Genomic DNA, 25134 nt, shown 5'->3' with positions numbered 1-25134 from the left:
TTGTATTTTATTCATTTCAAAGATCTTTTTTTCTTAGGGTTGGGTTCTTAGGATTGGCTTTTTGGCTTCTTATTATAGTCATTATTTATGTGAAGGTTCCTTTTATTTGCCTGAAAATATAATAAAGCCAGTAATTATATGAAATATTCTATAAAAACAATTAAAATAACTCTTTTCCATTTATATTGTAGTTTATTTTTGTGATGACAATTACTATTACTCCAGTCGGGGCGACACGGTGGCTCAATGGTTAGCACAGGTTGCTGGTTTGAGTCCCGGCTGGGTCAGTTGGCATTTCTGTGTGGAGTTTGCATGTTCTTCCCGTGTTCGCATGGGTTTCCTCCGGGTGCTCCGGTTTCCCCCACAGTCCAAAGACATGCGCTATAGGAGAATTGAATAAACTAAATTAACCGTAGTGTATGTGTGTGTGAATGAGCGTGTATGGGTGTTTCCCAGTAGTGGGTTGCAGCTGGAAGGGCATCTGCTATCTAAAACTTATACTGGAATAGTTGGCGGTTCATTCCGCTGTGGTGCCCCCTGATAAATAAGGGACTAAGCTGGAGGAAAATGAATGAATGAATGTATACACAAAAAAATGCTGTATCACAGTTTCTTCATGTTGGCCCACCACAAATAGTTAACTTAATATTTTAAGTAGATTGAACATAAAACACTCAAGTTGTTCCATAAAACCCTCAACTCATTTTAAATAAGTAGCTTAAAAAAGCAGCAGAAGTCATTTTTGAGTGTAGTTTATGTAGTTTATCTACATGTATTACTCCAGTCTGCAGTGAATAAATCTTCAATTATCATTAAAACTTATGTAGTTTTGACAGCAGCCAGTGCAACATTTACAAATGTGCTGCTATGACATCATATCACAACCAGGATTCACGATGCGAGTGTTAGATGTACAGAAGATGAAACTAAATAAGTTTTTCTTAAGGATCTGTTTATAAACAAACCAGAAAAGGTGTTCATGGGGAATAAAAGTGGTTCAGACGCGAAATATTTGAACAGTTGTGTATGTATATAATCCTATTTTACATAACAACACTGTGTATACCGCTGTGTAAGTGATAACAGTTTAAAATGTACATTATATTGATTATACTACCCTAAGAAAGACCAGTGCAAAGCTAACAGACGTGAACTGCAAGTCATAAAGCTCGACATTTAAATGAAGGGAGCTATTTCGAGCAGGTTGTGTATTCCAGAGAGACCCCATGTGTGCGAGACATAAAAAGATGCACGGTGCATTTTTCATTTTTAAACAACAGCAGCAAAAATCCAGATGTCAAGCTAATTTCCCCCCCGCAGGCCGGCAGACATCAGTCAAACAGAGGCTGTGCTGCTTTTGTTGTGGCCGAGGAATGTTAATGTTTTGCCGGGGAAGGTGAAAGCGAGACGTTTTTTTTTTTTTTTTCTGGGGTGGGGGGTTTTCCACGCTGATGATTCATAGTGCGCAGAGTAGGTGTGGAGCATCTCACAAACTGACCTTTATTCGCTTTTCCGCCTCCAACATTTTGGCATTGGCAGCCTCCTCTCTCTTTTTCCGCTTTGCCTGCCAATGCAAAACAGGTCTGGGTCAGAGCATAAACCGAAATTAAACATGCTAAACCAACATCTGTTTTATTTATAACTTACCCTAACACTTTTGATTGAGAGGAAAACATTCACACACACACACAGAGGAAAGCCCTCACGTTTTGCCATTGTTGTGCTAAGCTCTAGATCACTGCGTCAGCGATTGGGAGTGTTTGTGTGTCAGAATCAACCTCTAGATCTTCACAACTATTCAATATTCTTTGGGCTCTGACATCGGCAATATGAAAAGAAAGCAAAGGCGAATTAGCCGAAAATTTAAATGCGTAATTACAAACAGCACTGAAAATCCCGTTCGGAGTGGCTTGCCAAGCGTGTCAGCTCCAATTTGATTTTTGCCCGGCTAAAACACTTCTGAAGCCTCTATAATTGGGTGAGTAAAGTAAACAGTGTCTTACTCCTGCTACTTATGCAAGAACTGCCATTGTCTGATGGGGGGGAGGGAAAAAAAATCTTTTATGTCTAATTTACCTCTGGTTTGAAACGCAGGAGGCAGCAAATTTAATATTCAAAAACTGTCCGGCAAAACCAATTTAGCATTAGTCCTGACGAAAAAATTATGCACAATTCGCACCCCCTCCTTTAAAAAAAAAAATGCTGTGAGTGATTCTGCTGTGGTCTGGCCTCCATGTTAAACAGGAGCTGAAAGGGGGGTGGTGGTGTGTATTTTAAGAATGTTAAGCCTATTTCGACTCTTTTAATTTATTATTTTCTTTTTTCCGCAGTCACTCCGTACCTCGAGAATCTGCTGTGCGCGGAGTTCCTTCTCCATGCGGATTTGCTGAATACGCTTTATCTTTTCCTGGTAGGAGAGGAGGAGGAAGTCTGTTAATTGAAAGTGCTGCTGTGCATTTAAAAAAGTCGACTGGCAGCCGAACCGCAGCGCCGTCAGTCTCGCTTCGGAATTAACGCTTTTTAATCTGACCTTCAGATTGACCGACAACCTGAAAGCTTGCTTCTCAATCTCACCTGCTGTTTGAGAATCTTCAGCTGCTCCTTTTGCTTTCCTCCTCCTCTGCGGCCATGATGGCTGAGAGCGAGATAAAACAACGTGTCAGCAACAACTTTGAGCCTATTTGTGAGTGATGGTATTCATGATTATAAGGTACCTTGCTGTTTGCGTGCCTCTTTGGCCGCCCGCGCCAGTGCCTGCTTCTCTAGTTTCCTCATGAGCTTCATCTGAGCTGCCTGCCGGGCGATTTCTGATGAAAATGGACAAATGCTTCTTGTTAATATCAGTATATGGATTATTATCTATGAAAGTTGTTAAAGGTCAGTGGGTGAGAAGTGAAGCAGTGCATATAAAATAACTTGAGGAAAGAGTACACTAATATAACAACCCAGATTATGATCAATATACAGATTATTGTATATGAATGAGTTGTATAAATGCACCAACCAAACAAGAAGCAAAGTCACAGGTATTGTACACCGAATTTCAAGACAGAAAATGCAAAAGTTTTATATATATATATATATATATATATATATATATATATATATATATATATATATATATATATATATATATATATATATATATATATATAGCTGAAGTCAAAATTATTAGCCCTCCAGTGAAATATTTATTCGTTTTCAAATATTTCTCAAGCGATATTTAATAAAGCAAAGAAATTTTCACATTATTTCTGATAAAATTATTTCTTCTAGAGGAAGTCTCATTTCTTTTATTTTGGCTAGAATAAAAGCAGTTTTTAATATTTTAAAAAACAATTAAAGGTCAATATTATTAGTGCAATATTAGAGTCAATATTATCCTTCAACTGTTTATATAGAGATGCACCGACATGAATTTTTAGGCTAATACCAATAACTGATAAACCTTTAGCTTGAACTGATCTTAGAATGGCCCACTCAAAACAATAATTTCAAAATTGCAAGTTGTTGCAATTATATAGAGCTATTCACAATTTCACATAAATCAGCATGCCAAAAATAAATTAATTCCTTTTTTTTGCATGGCAAATTAACTTGCAACTTGACTCTTGCATAAAAATAATAGGTTAAATGACAAAACTGATTTAATTAACAAACAAGTAAAATAAATATATTTTAAATAAAATGAAAAGAAAATTTAAGAACTATTAACTGAACCAGCTCAAACGTTCTCGAATAAAAAGTGTTACAAGAATGTTGAGGGTACAATTGTTACAGTTGTCTACAAGGCAGGCCGTTCTGTACAATTACGTAATTTATCGGCTTAAAGATATCAGCCTAATTTTGATATCGGACCGATATCGATAACATTAAAAATAGCATTTTTCGGCCGATATCGATATGGCTGCCGATATATTGGGCATCTCTAATGTATAGATACAGTTGAAGTCAGAATTATTAGCCCCCTGAATTATTAGCCCCCCCTGTTTATTTTTTTTCCCCAATTTCTCTTTAACGGAGAGATTTTTTCAACACATCTCTAAACACAATACTTTTTATAACTCATTTCTAATAACTGATTTATTTTATCTTTGCCATGATGACAGTAAATAATATTTGAATAGATATTTTTCAAGACACTTCTATACAGATTAAAGTGACATTTAAAGGCTTAACTAGGTTAATTAGGCAAGTTATTGTATAATGATGGTTTCTTCTGTAGACTGTAAAATGTATAGCTTAAAGAAGCTAATAATTTTGACCCTAAAATGTTTTTTAAAAAATTTAAAACTGCTTTTATTCTAGCCGAAATAAAACAAATAAGACTTTCTCAAGAAGAAGAAATATTATCAGACATACTGTGAAAATTTTCTTGCTCTGTTAAACATAATTTGGGAAATATTTAAAAAAGTAAAAAAAAAAGAAAAAAAAAAAGAGTATATATATATATATATATATATATATATATATATATATATATATATATATATATATATATATATATATATATATATATATATATATATATATATATATATATATATACTTATATTGTCATAGGTGTCAATTTATTTTTTATTGAGATGCAAAAATCCTCTGAGCGCTGGATAAATAAGTAGTTGGTATGGTCTATGCATGGTTTGTTAGGATTGAACAAGATACAACGGTTTGAACATCTGGAATCTGAGGGTTCAAAAAAGTCTAAATACTGAAAAAATCACCTTTAAAGTTGTCTAGATTAATTGCTAAGCAATGTGATTAGCAAGGTCACCAAAACAACACAATTACTATCAAAGCCAAAAAGGCACAGTTTTAAAGAGTTATAAAATCTTATTTGTGTGATATTTTTATACACACTCTAGTGCAGGGGTTCTCAAACTTGGTCCTAGACCTAGAGGGCCGGTGTCCTACAGATTTTAGCTCCAACTTTCCTCAACACACCTGCAAGGATGTTTCTAGAAAGCCTAGTTGGAGCTTTGCTGCGTCCCAATTCGCATGCTTATACTATGCCCTAAATTTATGTACTTTTTTGTAAAGAAAAAATATATACTTTTGAGTGTGTAACAGAAGAGTATGCAAGCTTTGGGACATGCTACTTTCTCATTAACAAATCGTTATGTTGCTTAGTTACGCCCCCTGTCAATCATCTCAACACGTCATCCACATTTCTTTCATATTTAATTACCTACCTTATTGGAGAAGCAGCAGCAGGATAATCTGCCATTCGCGAGGCTTTCATGCAGAGAAATCTTCTCAGTTTTTTGGATAATTATTATCTAAATTATCATATAAATCTTTATATAAATTTACATTGTTGATTTTTTATATTTTCCAGTTGGCTAGATATTAATAAATAGTTATTTAAACAATACAGAAGCCTCTCTATATGACTGTTGGTCTTGCACATCTGCCATGTTTGTAGTTTATTTTTACCCTTTTTTTACCCGAGTTTGTAGTTCTTATCAAATTCAAATGGGCAATATTAGCAGTTAGACACGGACAGTGCTACACTTCTAATATCTAATAGAAATATTGGACCATCCGGGAACCTTTGGCATACTCTTTTCAACATACCAAGTTTGGGGCATACTAATTCTATTTTGGAATATTATTTAGGACGGATAGTATGCGAATTGGGACGCAGTATTTGATTTGCTAGCCCAGGTGTGTCAGACTGGGGTTGAAACTAAACTTTGTAGAACACCATCCCTGCAGGATCGAGTTTTAATACCCCTGCTCTAGGAACATCAGAAACGTATTTTAGATCTTGTAAAAAGGAGCATAACAGGTCCCCTTTAATGAATCATATCTTCTCCTGAATCATAGCTTAGTATAGTTTCAGTTTTAAAGGTACAGTTCTACATAGCGCTGTACTTTTGTCCAAAGTGCGACTCTCAAAATCCAATTTACCCTGAGCCTCGAGTTTGCGCAGTAGTTTGGCTTCGGAGGGGCTTGGGAATTCGCTCTCTCCTAGATTCGGAGGGCGACCCTTTCTGCGCCGACTGCCCGAGCCCTCGCTGCTGCCCCTCTGCTGGCGATCAGAGTTGGGCGGACGACCCCGCCGTCCCTCCATGGCCAATATATGAGGGATGACCTCTTCCTCATTCAGAAGAGTCCACTGCAGACCCTAAAGGACAGAGAGCTTCGTCAGACTTATGAAGATGATGCTGGAAACACAAAACTCTAAGTCTGGCTTAATCACTAACAGTCATGTGATTTTGTAATTGGTAAAATTCTGATTGGTAATATTCAAAATTTAGCAAATCGATTTAAAGCAGGAAATGGCAAAGAAAATAAAACAAGAGATGGGTTTTAGTTTAAACTGGAATCAAAAAACTGTCCAACTTTCGCTCCTTTGCATCTTTAATCTAAAGAATCTCTTTCAACACACACATACACACACACACACAGGACAGACAAAACATGAAGTAACACCCTGTGGAAACAACCAGCGCTGATTATTGCACAGACTCCCTACAGTTTTAAAGGGGAAATTCAGGCTATCGGGGTTCAATCAAATTCCCTGCCCTGTTCAAGATGAAAGAGAGATACAGGGAGAGTGATAGAATACGAGCGAGAGAGACAGAGATAAAAAAAAGAACATAAAGAACAAAAAAGAAAAAAGAAAAAGAGGAGATGAAAGGCATTCACCTGGGGTCCTTCTCTGGCTTCATAGAAGTCACCAACCCTTATTTTTGCACTGAAGCTAAAATTATCACGCGTGATGTCAGTTATTCCGTATCTGGACAGATACTACAGAAGAGAGAATAATAGTGATTTCGTCAGACAGGACATCCAGAGAGCCATTAGCACTATAATGGTACCAAACTGAAAGCAGCCTAGCACACTTGCCATAACAGTGCACAGCTAAACTAAAGTGACCAGATTACCCAAGTAAACTGCTAACAACGGTGCACTGGGAGAGGAAAAGGGGTTTATGTGGATGGGGAGTGAGGTTTCCTGAGCTGTTGGGTGGAAGCAAGAAGCGGTGAGGAAAACAAGTCAAGTATACCTTTACGACATCTGGGTACTGTCGCAGTCGCTTGCCGCACGGGGAGTAATACGCAACATCTCCCTGCAGCCGACCGGCCACCGTTTTTATTCTGGTCTCTCTTTGCCAACTGGAACAACAACACATTTATTGAAGAAAACAGTGTGATAACAAACAAAGAAAACGGTTTACACATAAACAAAAATGCAACCACAATGTTTATCGTATTCCTATTGCTTTATTTATTTATTTTTTATATAAACAAGATATTTCCATGGATTTTTAAACATGTATTATGAACAGTGTTGGGAAAGTTACTTTTGAAAGTAATGCATTACAATTTTGAGTTACTCCACCAAAAAAAGTTACTAGTTTCGTTACTTAGTTACTTTTTATGGTAAGTAATGCGTTAAGTTACTTTTGGATTACTTTGCATTACTTTTTCATACCTGCCTGAGGCTTGATCTCTTTCAGAACTTGTGGGGTATTTTTTTATAGGAGCTCTGCATTAAATGAAACACTGTATAACCCTCATTTACCTTTAAAAAACAAATAAAAAAAAATCAGAATAATGTTACCTTCGGAGAACTTCCTGACGTTATACATACAGTAAATACAGATTAATAAAAGTTGAAAGCAACGTGGTCGCTACCTTTGTATTTTTGTCTATTTACTTCAGTAAAATCACTGTCCATTGAGACTATAATCCCCTTTTCTTCCATGTGTTTAAAATAACGAGAATACTTCTATCACAGAAATGTAAGGCTCTGCCATTTTGTTTTTTTCTGTTCCCGTGGGGAGCTTATTTTCTAATTGAGTGTGATTTAACTTGATTACACTAATTTTAATTCAACAAATTATTTTTTTACAAGCGTATTAATTAATCTAAAAATTTGCTTGAGTCACATTTTTTTTTAAAGTAACTCAAATATTATTACTTAATATTTTAAAGTAATTAGTTACTTGTAATGCATTACCCGCAACACTGATTATGAATGACTGACTGATGAGGAAAAAAAAATTATCCAATAAACATGCGGTAATACTTTACAATTCATTAAATAACAGTTGTTTACTGCAAAAAAAAAAAAAAATTACAAATTTAAGTTACTATATCTTTTAAATTGTGTTACTTAGTCAAGAAAAGTAACGTGAAAGCATGCAGTTTGTTATGTTTTTTAAAAGTGAGATTTGCTTAAAATTGTAATATATTCCCGTTTACCCAACACTGGTTAACTGCATTAACCAATATAATCTAACAATCTATCGATAAACCTTTGCTCTTATTATTTTTATTTACATACAATAGACTCTTTTCACAAGACTGTTATGGTGCGTTTAACGGCCATCAGCATCTCAAATCCTTTAAAGTTTTCAATACTTAGATTTTTTTAAACGTATGAACATTTATATGCATTTATTAATGGATCATATCATCTTTGCGTCAATTACAAAAAACAAATTACCGCTTATGTGAGTTGTTTCTACTGCAGTGTCTATGGGGCTGAGAGTAAATTTGAAGTTATTCTCTCCTCTGGCTGCCATCATGTCTCACTCATTTTTTTTTTTCTTTTTTCTGAAAGTCTTGATAACACCATCGTGGTGTTTTTCTTTTATTATTTCAGCAAATAGGAGTGTAAAAAAATATTTGTTGTACTCTTCATTCACTGTGCTCTAAGTTTACCTAACTTTGATGACTTCTGAGAAACCTGGAAATGTGAAAAGGGTCTTTTGTACAATTAAAATAAAACAACAATTTAAAGGTTGTTTAATGACATGCACTAACAATAAAGCAATGCATTGCATTATTAAATACATTAACAAATACTAACCAGTGCACTGCTCATTATTATGGTTTATTATGACACTTAAAAATAAAACGAAGGATTAATTTAATGATTCAAACATAAAAATATACAGCAGGGAAAATAAATATTGAAGACGTCATGTTTTTTTTCCTGGAATTAATTTTTCTAAAGGAGCTGTTGACATGGAATTGAACCAGATTTTGGCAAAAACCCAAACAATATAAACATAAAAATAAAATAAAAAACTGAAAAATTAGATATGTGTAATAACAATGGGATGACACAAGGAGAAAGTACTGAACTACTGAAACATATTTAATACTTTATATAAAAGGCTTTTTTTGGTGATGGCAGCTTAAAGACGCCTCTCATATGGAGAATGAAGTGACATGACTTCAACAAAATGTAAAAATCTTGATGGGTTTGTGGGTCTCGTCTTTCAAATCTGATCTTTATTTTGTATTTTCTATTGGATTGAAGTCAGGTGATTGGCTGGGCCATTCTACAGCTTGATTTTCTTTCTCTGAATACAATTAAGAGTTTCCTTGGGTGTGTTTTGGATCATTGTCTTGCTGAAATGTCCACCCTGGTTTCATCTTCATTATTCTGCTAATGTTGATGTTGGACTGAAGCAGCGAATATTAATTTACAATGAGGAAGGCCAGAGGGTTGCTGAAGAACTACTGAGAGATTTCAGCTGCTGTCTGGGCTTTCACTGGCTTTCCACACCTCCCTTTCTTCATGTGTTCAATACTTTTTTCCCTGCATCATTTCATTTTATTACACATAACTTAATTTTTAAACTAATTAGATTTGTTTTCTTTGTATATATGGATTCCTTTGGTTCTTACTAACATCTGGGGAAAATTTCAAGTCAACGGCACCTTTAGAAATATGCTTTTTGAGAAAAATGGGGATGTGTACAATACTTATTTTCCCCGCTGTGTATAAATAAATCACCTTTAAATGCACACATTAATAGACCTTTAAATTTGCCTATTTAATTATAATTTTTTAATGTCATTTACTAAACGATGCACCTAAATATGCTTTTTAAATACATAAACAAATAGAAAAATTTAAAACTGTTTATTTAAATTGTGTTTTAAAATGTTAATTAATCAAAAAATATAAAAGTGCATCAATAAATACTTTTAAATTCATTTTAAATGCTTTTCTTAATCAATTTATCAATAGAGTTAACACAAAATGCCTTGGTCAGCTCACATGGGAGAGTTGTTGCTCTCAACATTTGCCTTAATAATGAATAAATTAAAAAAACTGCAGCATCACAGTTCTTAATTTTCATTTTTGTACATATTAGCCAATATCAAAGTGATATCAAAGACGTATGAATCCCCTAAATTACAATTACTGTAGTAAACATAAGCTACTTAGAATCTATTTTGTTTCTTGGGCCATTCGCATCTACATACACTGATATTACAATGACATCATGCAAATATCATGAATGTGAAACCGAACGTGAATATGATAATCGTTCAAAAGTGTCATAGTACCATGGTATTATCCCATCACTGTGCAGCGGTGCCACAGCAGAGTTCTTTTAATGGGTTTGTAATAACAGAGCAAAGAATTCCAATGTGAGGAAAATATTTACCCATCTGCGGTTTAATGTGCTGTTTATACGCGCTGCACAGAATGCAGATCTGCGCTTAACAGGTGTTGAGTCATGCTGCCACCAGCGTGTGTCATATTTAAACGTACCCCATTTCCAGCGGAATCCGTAAATCATCTTCATTCATCACTCGCTTTCTCTTCGCCGAGCCTGAGACAAGACAACAGCGAAACAAAATGCATTAGAAAACACACACGCACACACATTTTAAGCAAACCGTTTCATCATCGCTTACAAATTACAACTTGCGTAATGAGCAAACGACAGCAAATGTTTTATTAGTTGTTTTCGGTGGTGCTTGAACGCAGAACACTCTTCCACAAGGCCGGGGGATTGCAATGAGGTTGCAAAGATGTGCTAAAACCTTTTCTTTTACTAATATTAACATTGTGGATATCTTTTTTATGTTATGCCATATTAACAGCAAGTAAAGCCTGTATTTTAAAATGCAATGAGAGTTAAATAAATAAAAAAGGTATCTAGACATTCATCATAACTTCATGAATTTAACATTGCGGTTAAATTATTTGTGCTTTAAAAGATAAACTGAAGTACATACGTAAAAAACAAAAAATCATAAAAACCGGATAATTAAATAGACAATATCAGTTGAGATGATATACTACATTAAACAAAGGTTTGAAAACTATTATTGAACAAAGATGCATTCAATTATTCAAAATTGTTGAAAAATAGTTAATGTTATAATGGATGTGGTTCTTTTGAAATTTCATCTAAAGAGCCTGAAAATGTTAAGCTGCGATGCAACGTTATTATAACATGGTAACCTTAAAAAAACAACTTGAGCACACAATTATAATAATATTCTAAACATTATGTGATGTGACACTGAAAATAGGGACTAATATTTTAATTCTAGTAATATTTAGTGTAAAATAAAATAAAATAAAATAAAATAAAATAGAATAAAATAAAATAAAATAGAAACATAATAAAACAAAACATAATAAAACATAATAAAACAAAACAAAACAAAACAAAAAACAAAACACATAATAAAACAAAACAAAACATATAATAAAACAAAACAAAACAAAAAAAAACAAAACACATAATATAACAAAACAAAACAAAACACATAATAAAACAAAACGAAACGAAACGAAACAAAACAAAACAAAACACAACACAACACAACACAACACAACACAACACAACACAACACAACAAAACAAAAAACAAAACAAAAAATGAAACGAAACAAAACGAAACAAAACAAAACAAAACAAAACAAAACAAAACAAAACAAAACAAAACAAAACAAAACAAAACAAAACAAAACAAAACAAAACAAAACAAAACAAAACAAAACAAAACAAAACAAAACAAAACAAAACAAAACACATAATAAAACAAAACAAAACAAAACAAAACAAAACAAAACAAAACAAAACAAAACAAAACAAAACAAAACAAAACAAAACAAAACAAAACAAAACAAAACAAAACAAAACACAAAACAAAACAAAACACTAAAAACTTCTTGTGTGTTTTTGGTGGTTTCTTATAGACCTTTTAGGCATCGGAACACAAAATTGTAACAGCTCTCCTAAACAAGCAGCACAATTTGAGTTATTCTGGAGCACAAATAATGCAGGATGCACAAGTTTAATGCTCAGGGAGTGAACAGAGCGTTGTTCAAAATAGGAGCAATACGCTTTCAGTGTCACGTGATGTTTACGATATTATCATATGCTGATTTAGTGTCCAAGATTTTTTTTTAAATTAATTTTTATCATGTTATAATAATATTGTGTTGCAACTTAATATATTCAGGCTGTTTTCATAAAATAAAAAAAAATTAAAAACATGAATGTGTCATTATTTTTTAAATCAATTTAATGCATCCTTGCTCAATAATAGTATTCATTTCTCTAGAAAAAAAACTTTTTAACCAGAGTATATAACATCAACCAATTTTGTCCATGCACATTAGACCTATTTTGCACTTTGTTTTTTTGTTTTATATATATATATATATATATATATATATATATATATATATATATATATATATATATATATATATATATATATATATATATATATATATATATATATATATATATATATATATATATATATATATAAGCAGCAATAATTTAACTGCAATGTTAAACTAAAGTTATGATAAAGGTTAAGCTTGAGGAAACTGTGGTGATTTTGTTTTTGGAGCATTATTTGAGCTGCTGAGAGATTCATTTAACGTCACGTTTTGCGGAGACTTGCAGAGAGAAAAGTGGTTTTGTTTTTTAGAGTCACTATAGAAGCTGCATTTCATTCCGTGTCCAATAAATTAGTCATAAAATAAAATAAAATAAAATAAAATATTTCTATATAATTTTTATATAAATATAAAATATAATTCTTTAAAATAAACGTTGAAAGTGTTTTGCTTTACAATTTCTTGGTATATAACCAGAGTCCTAAATTAAAACCCAATATTAACATGTAAACTATAATAATCATTTTCAACAGCCACACTCGGGCTTCATTAGATGCAGCATTTCATTCTATGCCATTGAAAGATGCTGAACGTCATCCAAGAGCAGATGCATTTCTGAGTCACGTTTTCAGTATTTGTGATCATTTTGTTCAACAGATGCCTCTGTTAGCTTCAAAAGCAAGAAAAATGATTAAGAGGTGGCTGATGTGCCTCAGCTAACAGGTTAAGACAAACACTGGTCCCAGGGTTAACCCAGACACCACACAAGCAGCTCTCCTTACCAGCTACATTTACCTCATCCTAAACCTGACCCTGCACAAATCAAACAAACACAATTAATGGAAACCATCTGATATTCATTCTGTTGCTTCTTTTTTCCTGGAACGCAGGCCAGATATGACTAAGTCCAAGGATGTGCACACAAACAAACATGCAGAAAGGAAGCCGAGTGATGCCAGACGCCGCCATTTATCTTTCTAAAAATAGACATCTGAGTGTGACAGTCCGCACACACAAACAAAAGGACATATAAACCTATTCAAGCCAGTGCCACTGACAGAGCTCACAGAGGAAGGTGTCAAGCAGATGCTGTTTTACTTCAGGTCTGACTACCTCTACTATTGAGAAATCACTTTCAAACACTTTTCTGATGTTTAGGCCTTTTCTGAACTTTTGAAGATCGTTGTAAATAAATTCAATGAATTATCATATAATAATTATGTAAATAAATTATTTTTTTATTTTATTCTTATTATTTCCTAATGCAATATTTATAACATTTAAGTATTTATATATAGCGGAATATAATAATTTTAGCCATTTTGTTTTATTTCCCAAGTGCTGTTTAACAGAGAGAGGATTTTTTTCAACACATTTTTAAACATTACAGTTTTAATAACTAATTTATATTTATATTGCAATAAAGACAGTATATAGTGTTTTACTGGTTATTCTACTTGTATTCATGTTAAAGTTTAAATTTATCAAGGTTAATTAGGTTAACTTGGCATGTTAGCTTAATAAGACAAGTCATTAGACAACAGTGATTTGCTCTATAGCCAATATATATATATATATATATATATATATATATATATATATATATATATATTGAAGGCGCTAATAATATTAATATTAAAAAGTATTTTTTAAAAATGAAACTCAATTTTATTCCAGCCAAACTTGACATTCTGAAGGAGAAAAAATATTTTAGTAAATACTATGAACCTTTTCTTACTGTTAAACATTACACAAATAATAATAATTTTGCCTTCAATAAATGATTTACCAAATAACTTCGAAAGTAATTAAATGAAGTGTCTTTATATAAATAATTTCATTAATTTTTAAGTAAAGAATCAGGTGTTTTCATGACACGATTAGACCAAACATACAACGTTTTGGGATTTCAAAATGTACTTATGTTGCTTTCAATAAAACAAATAGATTATGATTATTAATAGACATTAATGATTTTATACATTATATAGATCACAGGTGTCAAAGCCAGTTCCTGGAGGGCCAGAGCTCTGCACAGTTTAGTTCCAACCCTAATTAAACACACCTGATCAAACTAATCGAGTCCTTCAGGCTTGTTTGAAACCTACATGTAAGTGTGTTGAAGTAGGGTTGGAATTAAACTGGGCTGCGGCCCTTCAGGAACTGGCTTTGACACCTGTGATATAGATCATTCACAAATCTGTATTTTACCAAAGAAAGGCACCAACAGATGATGGCATCTGCTCTCAGAAGAGAATGTGCATATTTGGTTCTGATACTAAAGGGATAGTTCACCCAAAAATAAAAATTCTGTCCACATTTTTCAAAACCATTTACACATCCTTCACTTGTTTTATACCTGTTTGAGTTTCTGGTCCCACTTTATATTAGGTGGCTAACTACTATGTACTTTAATCAAAAAATAAATTCGTATGAGAAACTACTTTTCTTCCGCCATGCATTCAAAACTTCGATCGAATGTGTTTTCAAGAAGCTCTGAATGTATTACATGCGCATTTAGGGCCCTATCATACAATCAATAAGGCACTGCAATAAGGCGCAAGATGTGTTTGACGCAATTTGTTGCTATTTTCAGACCAGCGCAACCTTAATTTTCACATTTTGCGCCACATTGTTTAAATAGCAAATCCATTTGCACTACTTTTTTAACTAAATTAAATATGTAGGCTAAAGGATGTCTTCAGTTGAGTGAGTTTCCACCGTTTCCTTATCCACAGTAGAGGATAAGTAAATAAGTAAATAAGCTCAACCCTGTTAAATAATGCACCACGGCGCAAACCATATAAAATAGCAAAGGTGGATTCGGACACACCCTTAATGCTTTTGCACCATTCGTTTTAGACTTTGCGCCTAGATCTTTAACATATAGCCCTTAGTCTCACTTTCCTATAGCAGTTGAAAACAGGACTCTAGTTAGGTGTTTACCTGGAGAGGTGCCAACGGAGTATGAGGAGGATGGAGAGCTGTGATAGGTCAAGGCACCGGAGCTGCTCACGATGGTGGGTGTGGCCACACTGGAGGGCTTAACGACTTGGAGGTTGAGCGGCAGGCAGTCAGACAGGCTGTGATTGGTGGAGGAATTGAGGAGGCTCTTGCTGAGTTTCTGAGGAGTCTTCTCTCCATCCGTGTCCATTTCCGCAGCGCTCGCGTCCTTGCGCTTCTTTTTAGAGCCTTCAGAGCCGTTCATCTCACTGTCTGAATTACTGTCTGACTCTAAGGAACATAAGATGTGAGACGTTGTTTATCGTAACAATCATTATTTGGCTTGTGTCATTGGTTGGTTTGATGCATTCTTCAGTGAGAATGCAAGAAATGTTATTAGAAAGAAACAATTTGAGGGATATTTCATTGGATTAGAAAAAATATGCATATACAGTTGAGGACAAAATTATAAGCCTTCCTGTGAAATTTTTCAAATATTTCCCAAGTGATGTTTAACAGAGCAAGGACATTTGAGAGTTTTTCTTATAATATTTTGTTTTCTTCTGGAGAAAGTCTCATTTCTTTTAGTTTGGCTGGAATAGAAGCCATTTTTATTTTTTTTAATATAATTTTTAGGCTTAATATCATCAGCCCTCTTAAGAAATTAGATTTTTTTTTATATATATATACAAAACAAGCACTGTGAGCTGATTATCTTGCGGAAAAAAAAAAAACGAGTAAAATGTAATGTACTTCCAGTTAGTTATTAGAAATTTATTATTAAAACTAATGTTTAAAAATGTTGAAAAAAGCCTCTCTCTTTTAAACAACACTTGGGAAATATTTGAAAAACAATAAAAAATTTACATAAGGGCTAATATTTTTGCATTCAACTGAACATATAATTAAAAAAAAAAATACAACATTTTGAATAATATTCAATAGTACTGCTATCTTTCAAGAGACTTAATTCTGATGTATTGTCCACTGAAAATTATATTCAACAAGTAATATAGAAAGGCATGTTTCATTGAATAAAATAAAATAAAACAACAGTAGAAATCATTAACATTAGAAATAAATAAATAAAATAAATAAAAAATAAAATATTTAAAATAAAATAAAAAATTAAATAAAACATATTAATGAAAATTGTATTAGGAAATGCAAAAATATTAAATGAATGACAGGTTTATAAAATAAAATAAAATAAATTTAAATAAAATATAAAACAAAACAATATAAAATAATATAATATAAAATAAAATAAAACAATATAATATAATATAAAAAAAATTAAATAATATAAAACAAAACAAAATTATATAAAATAAAATAAAAAACTAAATAATATAAAATAAAATAAAACAAAACAATACAAAACAAAAATTAAAACAAAACAAAATAATACAAATTAAAATAAAATAATGAAAAAATAAACATAAAATAAAATAAATTAAATTGATGTAATTTGACTATTTAATTGATAGTTCTTACGTGTTTACGTGACTGTGAAATCTGTTATAAGATGAACTTTAAAATAATTAAAAAGGGTTGCCAGAACATTCTTTAAAGAAACTCTTTTATAGTCATATCTCACCTGAAAGACTGTCATCTGAATCCTCTTCGTCATCGTCCTCTTCATCCTCCACATCGTCATCCTCATCGTCTTCATCCTCAGCAGAATCGTCCGAGTCTTTACTGCTGGGCAGCTCCTGCTCGGCTCCGCTGTGCTGAAACAGGTCCACCAGCGACTGCACCAGGTGGTTCTGGGACAGACCCTTCCAGGCCTCCAGAGCTTTGGGAGTCTTGCTCTTCCGGGGCTCGCGGCTGCGGTTGGGAGTGGGAGAAGCGGATGCGGGACTCTTGCGGCCTCCAGTGCTGAGGTTGACGGGCACGTCTGAGCGGGTTTTGGTAGTGAGAGCCAGCGGGACATCCTGGGTGCTCTGGATGACTCCGTTGGGCTGACTCAGTCCCAGCAGGCCATGAGAGAAAGGCAGACTGGAGGACACGCTTTGGGTTGCGGGGGGTTTGGTCCTGCCTGACGCTTCCGAGCTGAGCTTTAGAGGGAGAACAGAGGAGGACGAGGTGGATGAAGATGAGGATGTGAGCGCTGCTGACCTCTTGTTGCTCTTAAATGGGTTCTGCTGTTTCTTCAGTTGAAGAGGAAAGGGCTGGTCCTGCAGAAAAGACTGACCAAGAAAAACAGAGAAAACATTGATGGAAAGTTAGTAATGGAAATGTATATCGGCACTGGTGGGAGGCGTGCGTTAGTGTCCCCCAGTAACAATATACAGCCACATCGCACTGCTAATTGTGTGATATTGCGTTTATACAACAGTTCGACAGCATAATTGTGTATATAAAGTCAGAACAGCAGAAACTAATTCACCAACGTCACTTTAGAGCTAACATTTGAATGATTCTCTAGCGTAATGTCTAAAGTGATGACAAAAAAGGTGATTTGGCTGACAATTTAGGATTATAAGGCTGAACGGCATGAAATGCCATCAGTCTACAGAGATTTCCCAGTTGGAATCGGGAGATCACAATATTACTATGGTATTTATTAATTTATTACATATTTATTGCCACATCAGCAACTTATGGCTATTTCGTGGCCAAATGTATATACATTAAACTATTACATGATAAAAACAAATTCGTATTATATAAAAAAAATAAATAAATAAATAAATGACTTAGACAAATATATAAAATATAAATAGATAAAATTTACAAAAAATTTATTCAAAGTTAAATATGATTTTTCAGATCTATTTTTGATAAAAAATGTAAAACTCTTCCTGGAGGTACGTTTTTAAAAATGTCCATCAAAGTACTCTCCTTATAAAAATCCTGTCTAACGGAATTTAAACTTCTACATTCCAACAAAATATGTTTGATGGTGAGAGCAGTCTGGCAGATATTACATTTAGGTGATTCTTCGTTATTTAATAAATATGAATGTGTCAACCTAGAATGTCCAATTCGACATCTGGTATAGACCGTCTGATCATGCCTGGTTTCGAAATTATAATTTGCTAAATGTCTTTCATTTATTTTCGGGTTAATTTTATTACTATGGTATAAATGCAGCACTACAACATACAAAAGAGAGGGATCGACTTAGAAAGTCTTTACCTGTTTAATAATTTTTAGATTACCTGTTTAAAGATTTGATCACCTGTGCTTTGACATTATTCTGTCTTCTCTTAGAACTAATTATGCGGTATCTGTCGCCATCCTGTAGATGAACATCGTCAATTGTCTTTGCTCAAAGACAGGCTAATGACAGCATAATTGTGTGTATAAAAAAGAAAATCAAACACGGAGAGTCTCAAAAACCTTTTTGTAAGAGGAGCTACTTTCTTCCGTCACTCATTCATATCTGCAGCTGACGTCAGAACAGCAGAAAATTCACCAACGTCACTTTAGAGCTAGTATTTGAATGATTCTCTAGCGTAATGTCTAAAGTGATGACAAAACAGACATTTTAGGATTATAAAGCTGAACGGCATGAAATGTCATCAGTCTACAGAGATTTCCCAGTATTTCTCTGTTGTAATCGGTAGATCACGATATTACTATGGTATAAATGCAGCACTACAATATACAAAAGAGAGGGAGCGACTTAGAAAGTCTTTTCCTGTTTACTATTGATTTCACTGGGAGAATATCGCACGGCTATCAGCCAATCAGATTCAAGAATGAGACAGAACTGTTATATAAACTATGACAGTCACTTGTCACCACCTACTGGTGATTTAGTTTCATGTGTACATGTATCGTTGTACTGTTTTCATTACATTTTTAAAATTCAAAGCCAAAACATTTAAAACAATCTCATAAGATTAATCATGCATTAGATTAGGCATCTTCATATCCTCTGCATTGAATTTAGCTTTCATTTGATCAACAATTGATTGCTAACAGCCTGTCTTGGTATTTTATATATGAATTCATTGATGAAATTCGATATTTGCCTTGGAAAATGATAAATACATTTAACAAGGTCAAAAGTCTTCAATGTTAAAAATAAAGCTTCTTAATAATAATAATAATAATAATAATAATAATAATAATAATAATAATAACAATAATCTATGGATGTTATAGTTCTCTACCAGCTTTTGTTCTCAATGTGAAAAGGCCTTAAAACACATGCATAAATTTATAAAATCAATGATCCATATGGGATTATGTAATTTAAAAAGATCAGGGGAAAAAATTCCCCTCGCAGCTAATAAAACATTGTAAAAAATATTGCTTAATAATAAAAAAATCTGTTGTCATCCGTGGACAGTACACTTCTCTAGCAGTTTTCGTTCTCAGCGTGAAAAGGCCTTAAGAATAGATTCATACATTTATAAACTGACATTCCTCGTGGGAATGTGTGATTTATTACTACATCTGGTGATATATAGTTCTTTGTTAAAATATTTATGTCATAAAAAGAAAAAAATCTTAATCTCCAAATCAATATTACAGCAAGCACTGCCGTGGGGCAACGCTGTTTTGAAACAAAGTGGAATGAGACAGAATTTCCTTGAACGAAGCACATCTTCAGAGAAAGTGAGATTTGTATACTGAAAGCAGAGACGAGAGGAGGAAGAAACAACAAATTGACTGATAAACAAAGAGAGCGAGTGAGAGGGGAAAACCAGCAGAGAGGGAGAGGTGGAGATGTGGTAATTGCGCTGGTTGTCATGTGGCTTAAGTGCTGGTGGAGGAAAGAGTGTGAGTGAGCATAAAGCTGCTCTGACTCACTGAAACAGAGAACAGTAGAGCGGCCATCACTCCACAAAATGCTCATCATCACACAAGCAAAGCGAAAACTGCCTGCCATCAAACTACTTCATAATATACTAACTCGTAAACATGACTGTGCTCAAATAATCAAATAAAAGTGGTGTGAAAAAGTGTTTGCCCCTACTTATGAATTTGTCACATCATACTGTCTAAAATCATTAAACAAATGTATATAATAGTTGAAGATAACGCAATTATTTTCTTTTTCATTCATTTTTTAAATTTCTTTTGGATCTCAGCCCAGATTTTGAGGATCTTTTGGTCTACTTCCCTCTGTCAGGTAGTGATTTCTTGATCATGAACAGGTGTGGCAGCTATTAGGCCTGGGTGTGGCTACAAAAATTGAACTCAGGTGTGATAAACCAGACTTAAGTTATCTTATAAGGGGTAGTTAAAATAATAACTTAGTTTTGTAGATTTGAGTTTTGCTTCCCCTTAATAATAAAAAAACCATTATTAAAAAACTGCCTGTTGTGTTTACTTGTGTTATCTTTGACTAATATTTAAATTAGGTTGATGATCTGAAATATTAAAGGGTGATAAACATGCAAAAAAATAAGAAATCAGTAAGGGGGCAAACACTTTTCACACCACTGTATATTTTCATATTTACTTTACAAAAAAGGAATTCACAGGTAGTTGCATGTGTTTTTGTTTTGAAAACGTTTCCCAACAAAACAATCTTCACTTTGAGTATATTGAGGGCCTATTGAGGGCTTGATGTCCAACAGTTGATTGGATGGAAGTAAATTTAGTGGTTTATTTCAAGTAAAGCTAGGGTTATGTTGTCAAAATGAGAGGATCATCTTGTTTATTTTTTTGTGTTCAATTTTGTGTTTCAAGGTCATAAAATATATGGAGCCAGATCAGTCTCAAAAATAATATATTTGCAGAAATAAACCTCATACATGCACAGCACAATTCACATATACAAAATCCAATTTGTAAATTCAAAACACAATTCGTGAATTCGCTGTAAAAATCATAAACATTTTCCCAAATCAATTGGATGTGCATTTATGAATTGTGTTTTTAATTTACGAATTGGATTTGTGCATTTATGAATCGTGTTTTGAATTTACAAATTGGATTTGTGTATTTATGAATCGTGTTTTGAACTAACGAATTAGATTTGTGTATTTATGAAGTGTGTTTTGAATTTACGAATTGGATTTGTGTATTTATGAAGCGTGTTTTGAATTTACGAATTGGATTTGTGCATTTATAAATTTGTTTTGAATTTGTGAATTGGATTTGTGCATTTATGAACTGTGTTTTTAATTTACAAACTGAATTTGAGCATTTATGAATTGTGTTTTCGATTTACGTATTGGATTTTGAATTTTACGAATTGAATTTGTGCAGTTATGAATTGTGTTTTGAATTTAGAAAATATATTTTGAATTTATGAATAGGATTTGCCATTTATGAATTGTGTTTTTAATTTACAAATTGGAGGTGCCATTTATAAATTGTGTTTTGAATTTATGAATTAGATTTGTTTATATACAAACTGCGTTTTTAATTTACGAATTAAATTTTGTAAATGTGAATTGTGAATGTATTATTTTTGAGACTGATCTGGCTCCATAAAATGTGCTTGATTAATAAACTACTCAATGAGAGCAGGTTCATTCTCGCTATACAAGTAAAGATGAATTGAAGTGAATGAATCGCACTAGGGCTGCAGTGCTGCACGATATATATCGAAATCAATATGGCAAGAGAGCTGAGAGTGATTGAGAAATCGTGCAGACAGTGACTGAATTAAGTAACAAATATAAGCTTACTTTATTATATAACCACGTTTTATTTATTTGCTAGCAACCCATCAAAATAAAAGCTTAATTGAATATTATTCAAAAATGAAGAAATTCAGATGCAAATACTATTATTGTATTAATATAGTAAACTAAAACTCTATTATTATTAAATAGTATTGTATAATAATAGTATTAATATTTAAGAGTACAATGCACACTTTTCACTGCATTTTCTTTCTAATATTGTTGAATTTATTTATTTACTTTATAATAAATTATAGTCTTACTGGATTTTTAATGATGAAAATTAACGTGAAAAATGTTGTTTATTTCAGATTTTTTCTCTTATGCATTCAACAACAAAATCAAGAGAATCACTGTAGATTGATTCCTCAAAACAGACAATATATATAGCAGAATAGTCCAAATTTCACAGTCTCCGCTTTCTCAATGTCGCGCAGCTAAAATCCCATACAGCTAAAACACCACAGCCTGGATCCCCAAGTATAAGCAAGAATAACACTGTTGCTTGGCTTAGCAAGCACCGCTAATAAAATCTAAATATTATGAAACTGTTCCCCACCGTAACATAATAATAAAATCACTCTGGTTAATTACAAGCAGAAGAAAAAAACTATATTAACCTCTTCAACAGTAATTTCAAGGCAACAAAAGGAGAGGTGAGGAAAAGGCACATTTATTACACTCATTTGCCGAAATCTGGACCCTTAAGAAGCCACAGAGTTAATTGCCTGTTGGTTTTGCTTCAGTAATTCTAATAAAGCGATGCACATTGTCACTTTCATTTACCAACTAAAGCCACACAGTAGGGAAGCCAGTCCTGCTGATAAGAGAATGGAGCTGTCCTTTCTGTCCTTCTCTCTGCGTTTCTGTCTTCAACACACTCACAAACACACACACACACAAATAATTCTCTCTCCCCCTCACATTCTCCCTCTCCGTTACTCTGACCTTTTCAAATAGGCTGGTCAATAAGGAGAGACACGTCCTGAATACCAACAGCACCCTAAAAGCGATAATCCTAAATTGGCTTAAAAGATACAGACACAAACGGTGGAGAATTTGCTTTAGCTGGTTTGCTTTCGTGGAAAATGAAAATGTGGATGTCGGCCTTCAGGGAAAAACGAGATTAATGTATGGACAGAACATTCTCACACTGCTCACCTGTTTCAGCCTGTAGTCAGCCGTGACTTGAGCCAGAGAACTTTCCAGAAGCTTCCTGCTGGTCAGGGCGTCCAGCGCTGGAGACTGGGACTTGCGGGAGGACGCTTGTGCCTTGAGGGAAGGGGTGAGAGGTGGCGGTTTGGGCGAAGAGGACAGTGGGAGGGGTTTTGGTGGGGAGGGCACTGATACCGGTTTGGGGGAGGAGCATAACGACAGTGGGAGGGGCTGAGGCGATGAAGGGAGTGGCTTGGAGGAAAGGGTTTTCGGAGAGGATGAGGTCAGATGCTGTGGAGAATGTTTCGGAGAAGCTTCTCGACGCGACTGTGCGATCAGCGCTAATGGTTTAGCGGCTGCAGCCAGGCCGGTGGACTGGATGACGCTGGTGTGGAGGGGTCTTTCTCTGGCTCTGCTGCCCGATACAGACAGCAGAGGGGACTGAGAGTGGGCTGGTGGAGGTGGAGAGCGATGCAGGTGCAATGGAGGTGTGGCCTCTAAAGGTGCGCCTCCACGGAAGTCCTGGGCCTCCAGTAGCTTGGACTTTTCCTTCTTACTGAGGCCAGAAATTGCTGTCACAATCTGGGTAGACAAAATAGGAAGAAGTTGGTTAAAGCTTTTAACAAGTAAAAAGAAAAGTGTTTTACATGACTGTTTTCAAGTGACACTGACCCTTAGGTTGCATGAAATGCTTAGGCTAGTCTTAGTTAGCCAACTAGCAAGTTCTACGACTAGTAGTTTATGCACCTGGACCCTGGATGTTTTTGTCACTCTACCTTTAAGTTACAAACTCAAAATGTAATTGATTGTCGATTTTGTAATTGATTGACGTTTGTCTACAGAACAAGCCATCGTTATACAATGACTTGCCTAATTACCCTAACCTGCCTAGTTAACCTAATTAACCCAGTTAAGCCTTTAAATGTCACTTTAAGCTGTATAGACCAGCTGTATAGCTGTATAGACAGTAGAAGTATTGAACACCTTGATTAGTTGGAGCAGCTGTTTTCGATTAGGGTTGGAGCAAAACTGTGCAGAGCTGTGGCCCTTCAGGAAATCGAGTTTGAGTCATATGTTTAAAATAAGCTTATCCTGCTCATGAAGGCTGCATTTATTTATTTAACTATATACTATAGTTATTGCACTATAAAATAATGTTCAAAAAATAATGTTCAAAGGTAGTTTATAATTTAATTTAATCATTTATTCCAGTGATTTTAAAGATGAATTTTCAGCTTAATTATTCTAGTCTTCAGAGTCACATGATCCTTCAGAAATCACTCTAATATTTTTATTAGAATTAATAATGGTAAAAGTAATAAAAGCAATAATGTCGGGACTAGTAATTTCATTTGAAAATACACACAATGAGTAATAAATAAATATTTAATAAAGAAGTATTTAACAATGTAACAATATTATTTGTTACATTGCCGCCTTGATGTACTGAATAATTTTCTTTAGAAAAACAAAACATGAAAAAAACGACCCCAAACTCTTGACCTGTTTATATATATATATATATATATATATATATATATATATATATATAAAAATTTTTTATATACACAATTTCCATATACAGTTGAAGTCAGAAGACAATACTGTAGACAATTAAAAACATATTGCTTAAGTGGGCTGATAATATTAACCTTAGAATGCTTTTAAAAAAATTAAATAGACTTTCTCCAGAAGAAAAAATATTTTTTGAAAAACTAAAAAATTCCATGCTCTTAAAAAAATTCACAAATAATTTTGACTTCAACTGTATTTGGATTACACGATCTAATAAGACTTTCAGAATAATCTCATAACTTAATGTGATGCTTATTGGTCAGACACAATTAAATAAAATTAGTACAAAAAAATTAAGATTTCTGCATTATTGTTATTATTTTTATTTACTTTCATTTAAATAATCATATAATTTCAAAACACATTTATTTAAATTGAGTGCACTGCATAGGTAAGTTAATTGTGTTGGGACAACATGAAAGGATTGTGTGGAACCCAGCAATTTTTTAGTGTAA

The 25134-nt window shown here is 33.6% G+C and overlaps 1 protein-coding gene across 1 annotated transcript in view; it reads right to left on the bottom strand.

Annotated features, from left to right (window-relative positions):
- Positions 1-25134, bottom strand: part of baz2ba (bromodomain adjacent to zinc finger domain, 2Ba) — a 181336-nt gene that overhangs the window by 41465 nt on the left and 114737 nt on the right. Inside the window, 12 exon segments of the mRNA XM_056459614.1 lie at positions 1499-1564; positions 2342-2407; positions 2575-2612; positions 2615-2635; positions 2715-2807; positions 5914-6130; positions 6655-6756; positions 7016-7124; positions 10531-10591; positions 15354-15641; positions 16951-17542; positions 23111-23686. Coding sequence (XP_056315589.1) covers positions 1499-1564; positions 2342-2407; positions 2575-2612; positions 2615-2635; positions 2715-2807; positions 5914-6130; positions 6655-6756; positions 7016-7124; positions 10531-10591; positions 15354-15641; positions 16951-17542; positions 23111-23686 — 2229 coding nt within the window.

This window comes from Danio aesculapii, chromosome 6, assembly GCF_903798145.1.
Source record: "Danio aesculapii chromosome 6, fDanAes4.1, whole genome shotgun sequence".
NCBI classification, from domain to species: Eukaryota; Metazoa; Chordata; class Actinopteri; order Cypriniformes; family Danionidae; genus Danio; species Danio aesculapii.
The sequence above is the reverse complement of the archived record's forward strand: the minus strand, read 5'-3'. Positions and strand labels throughout refer to the sequence as shown.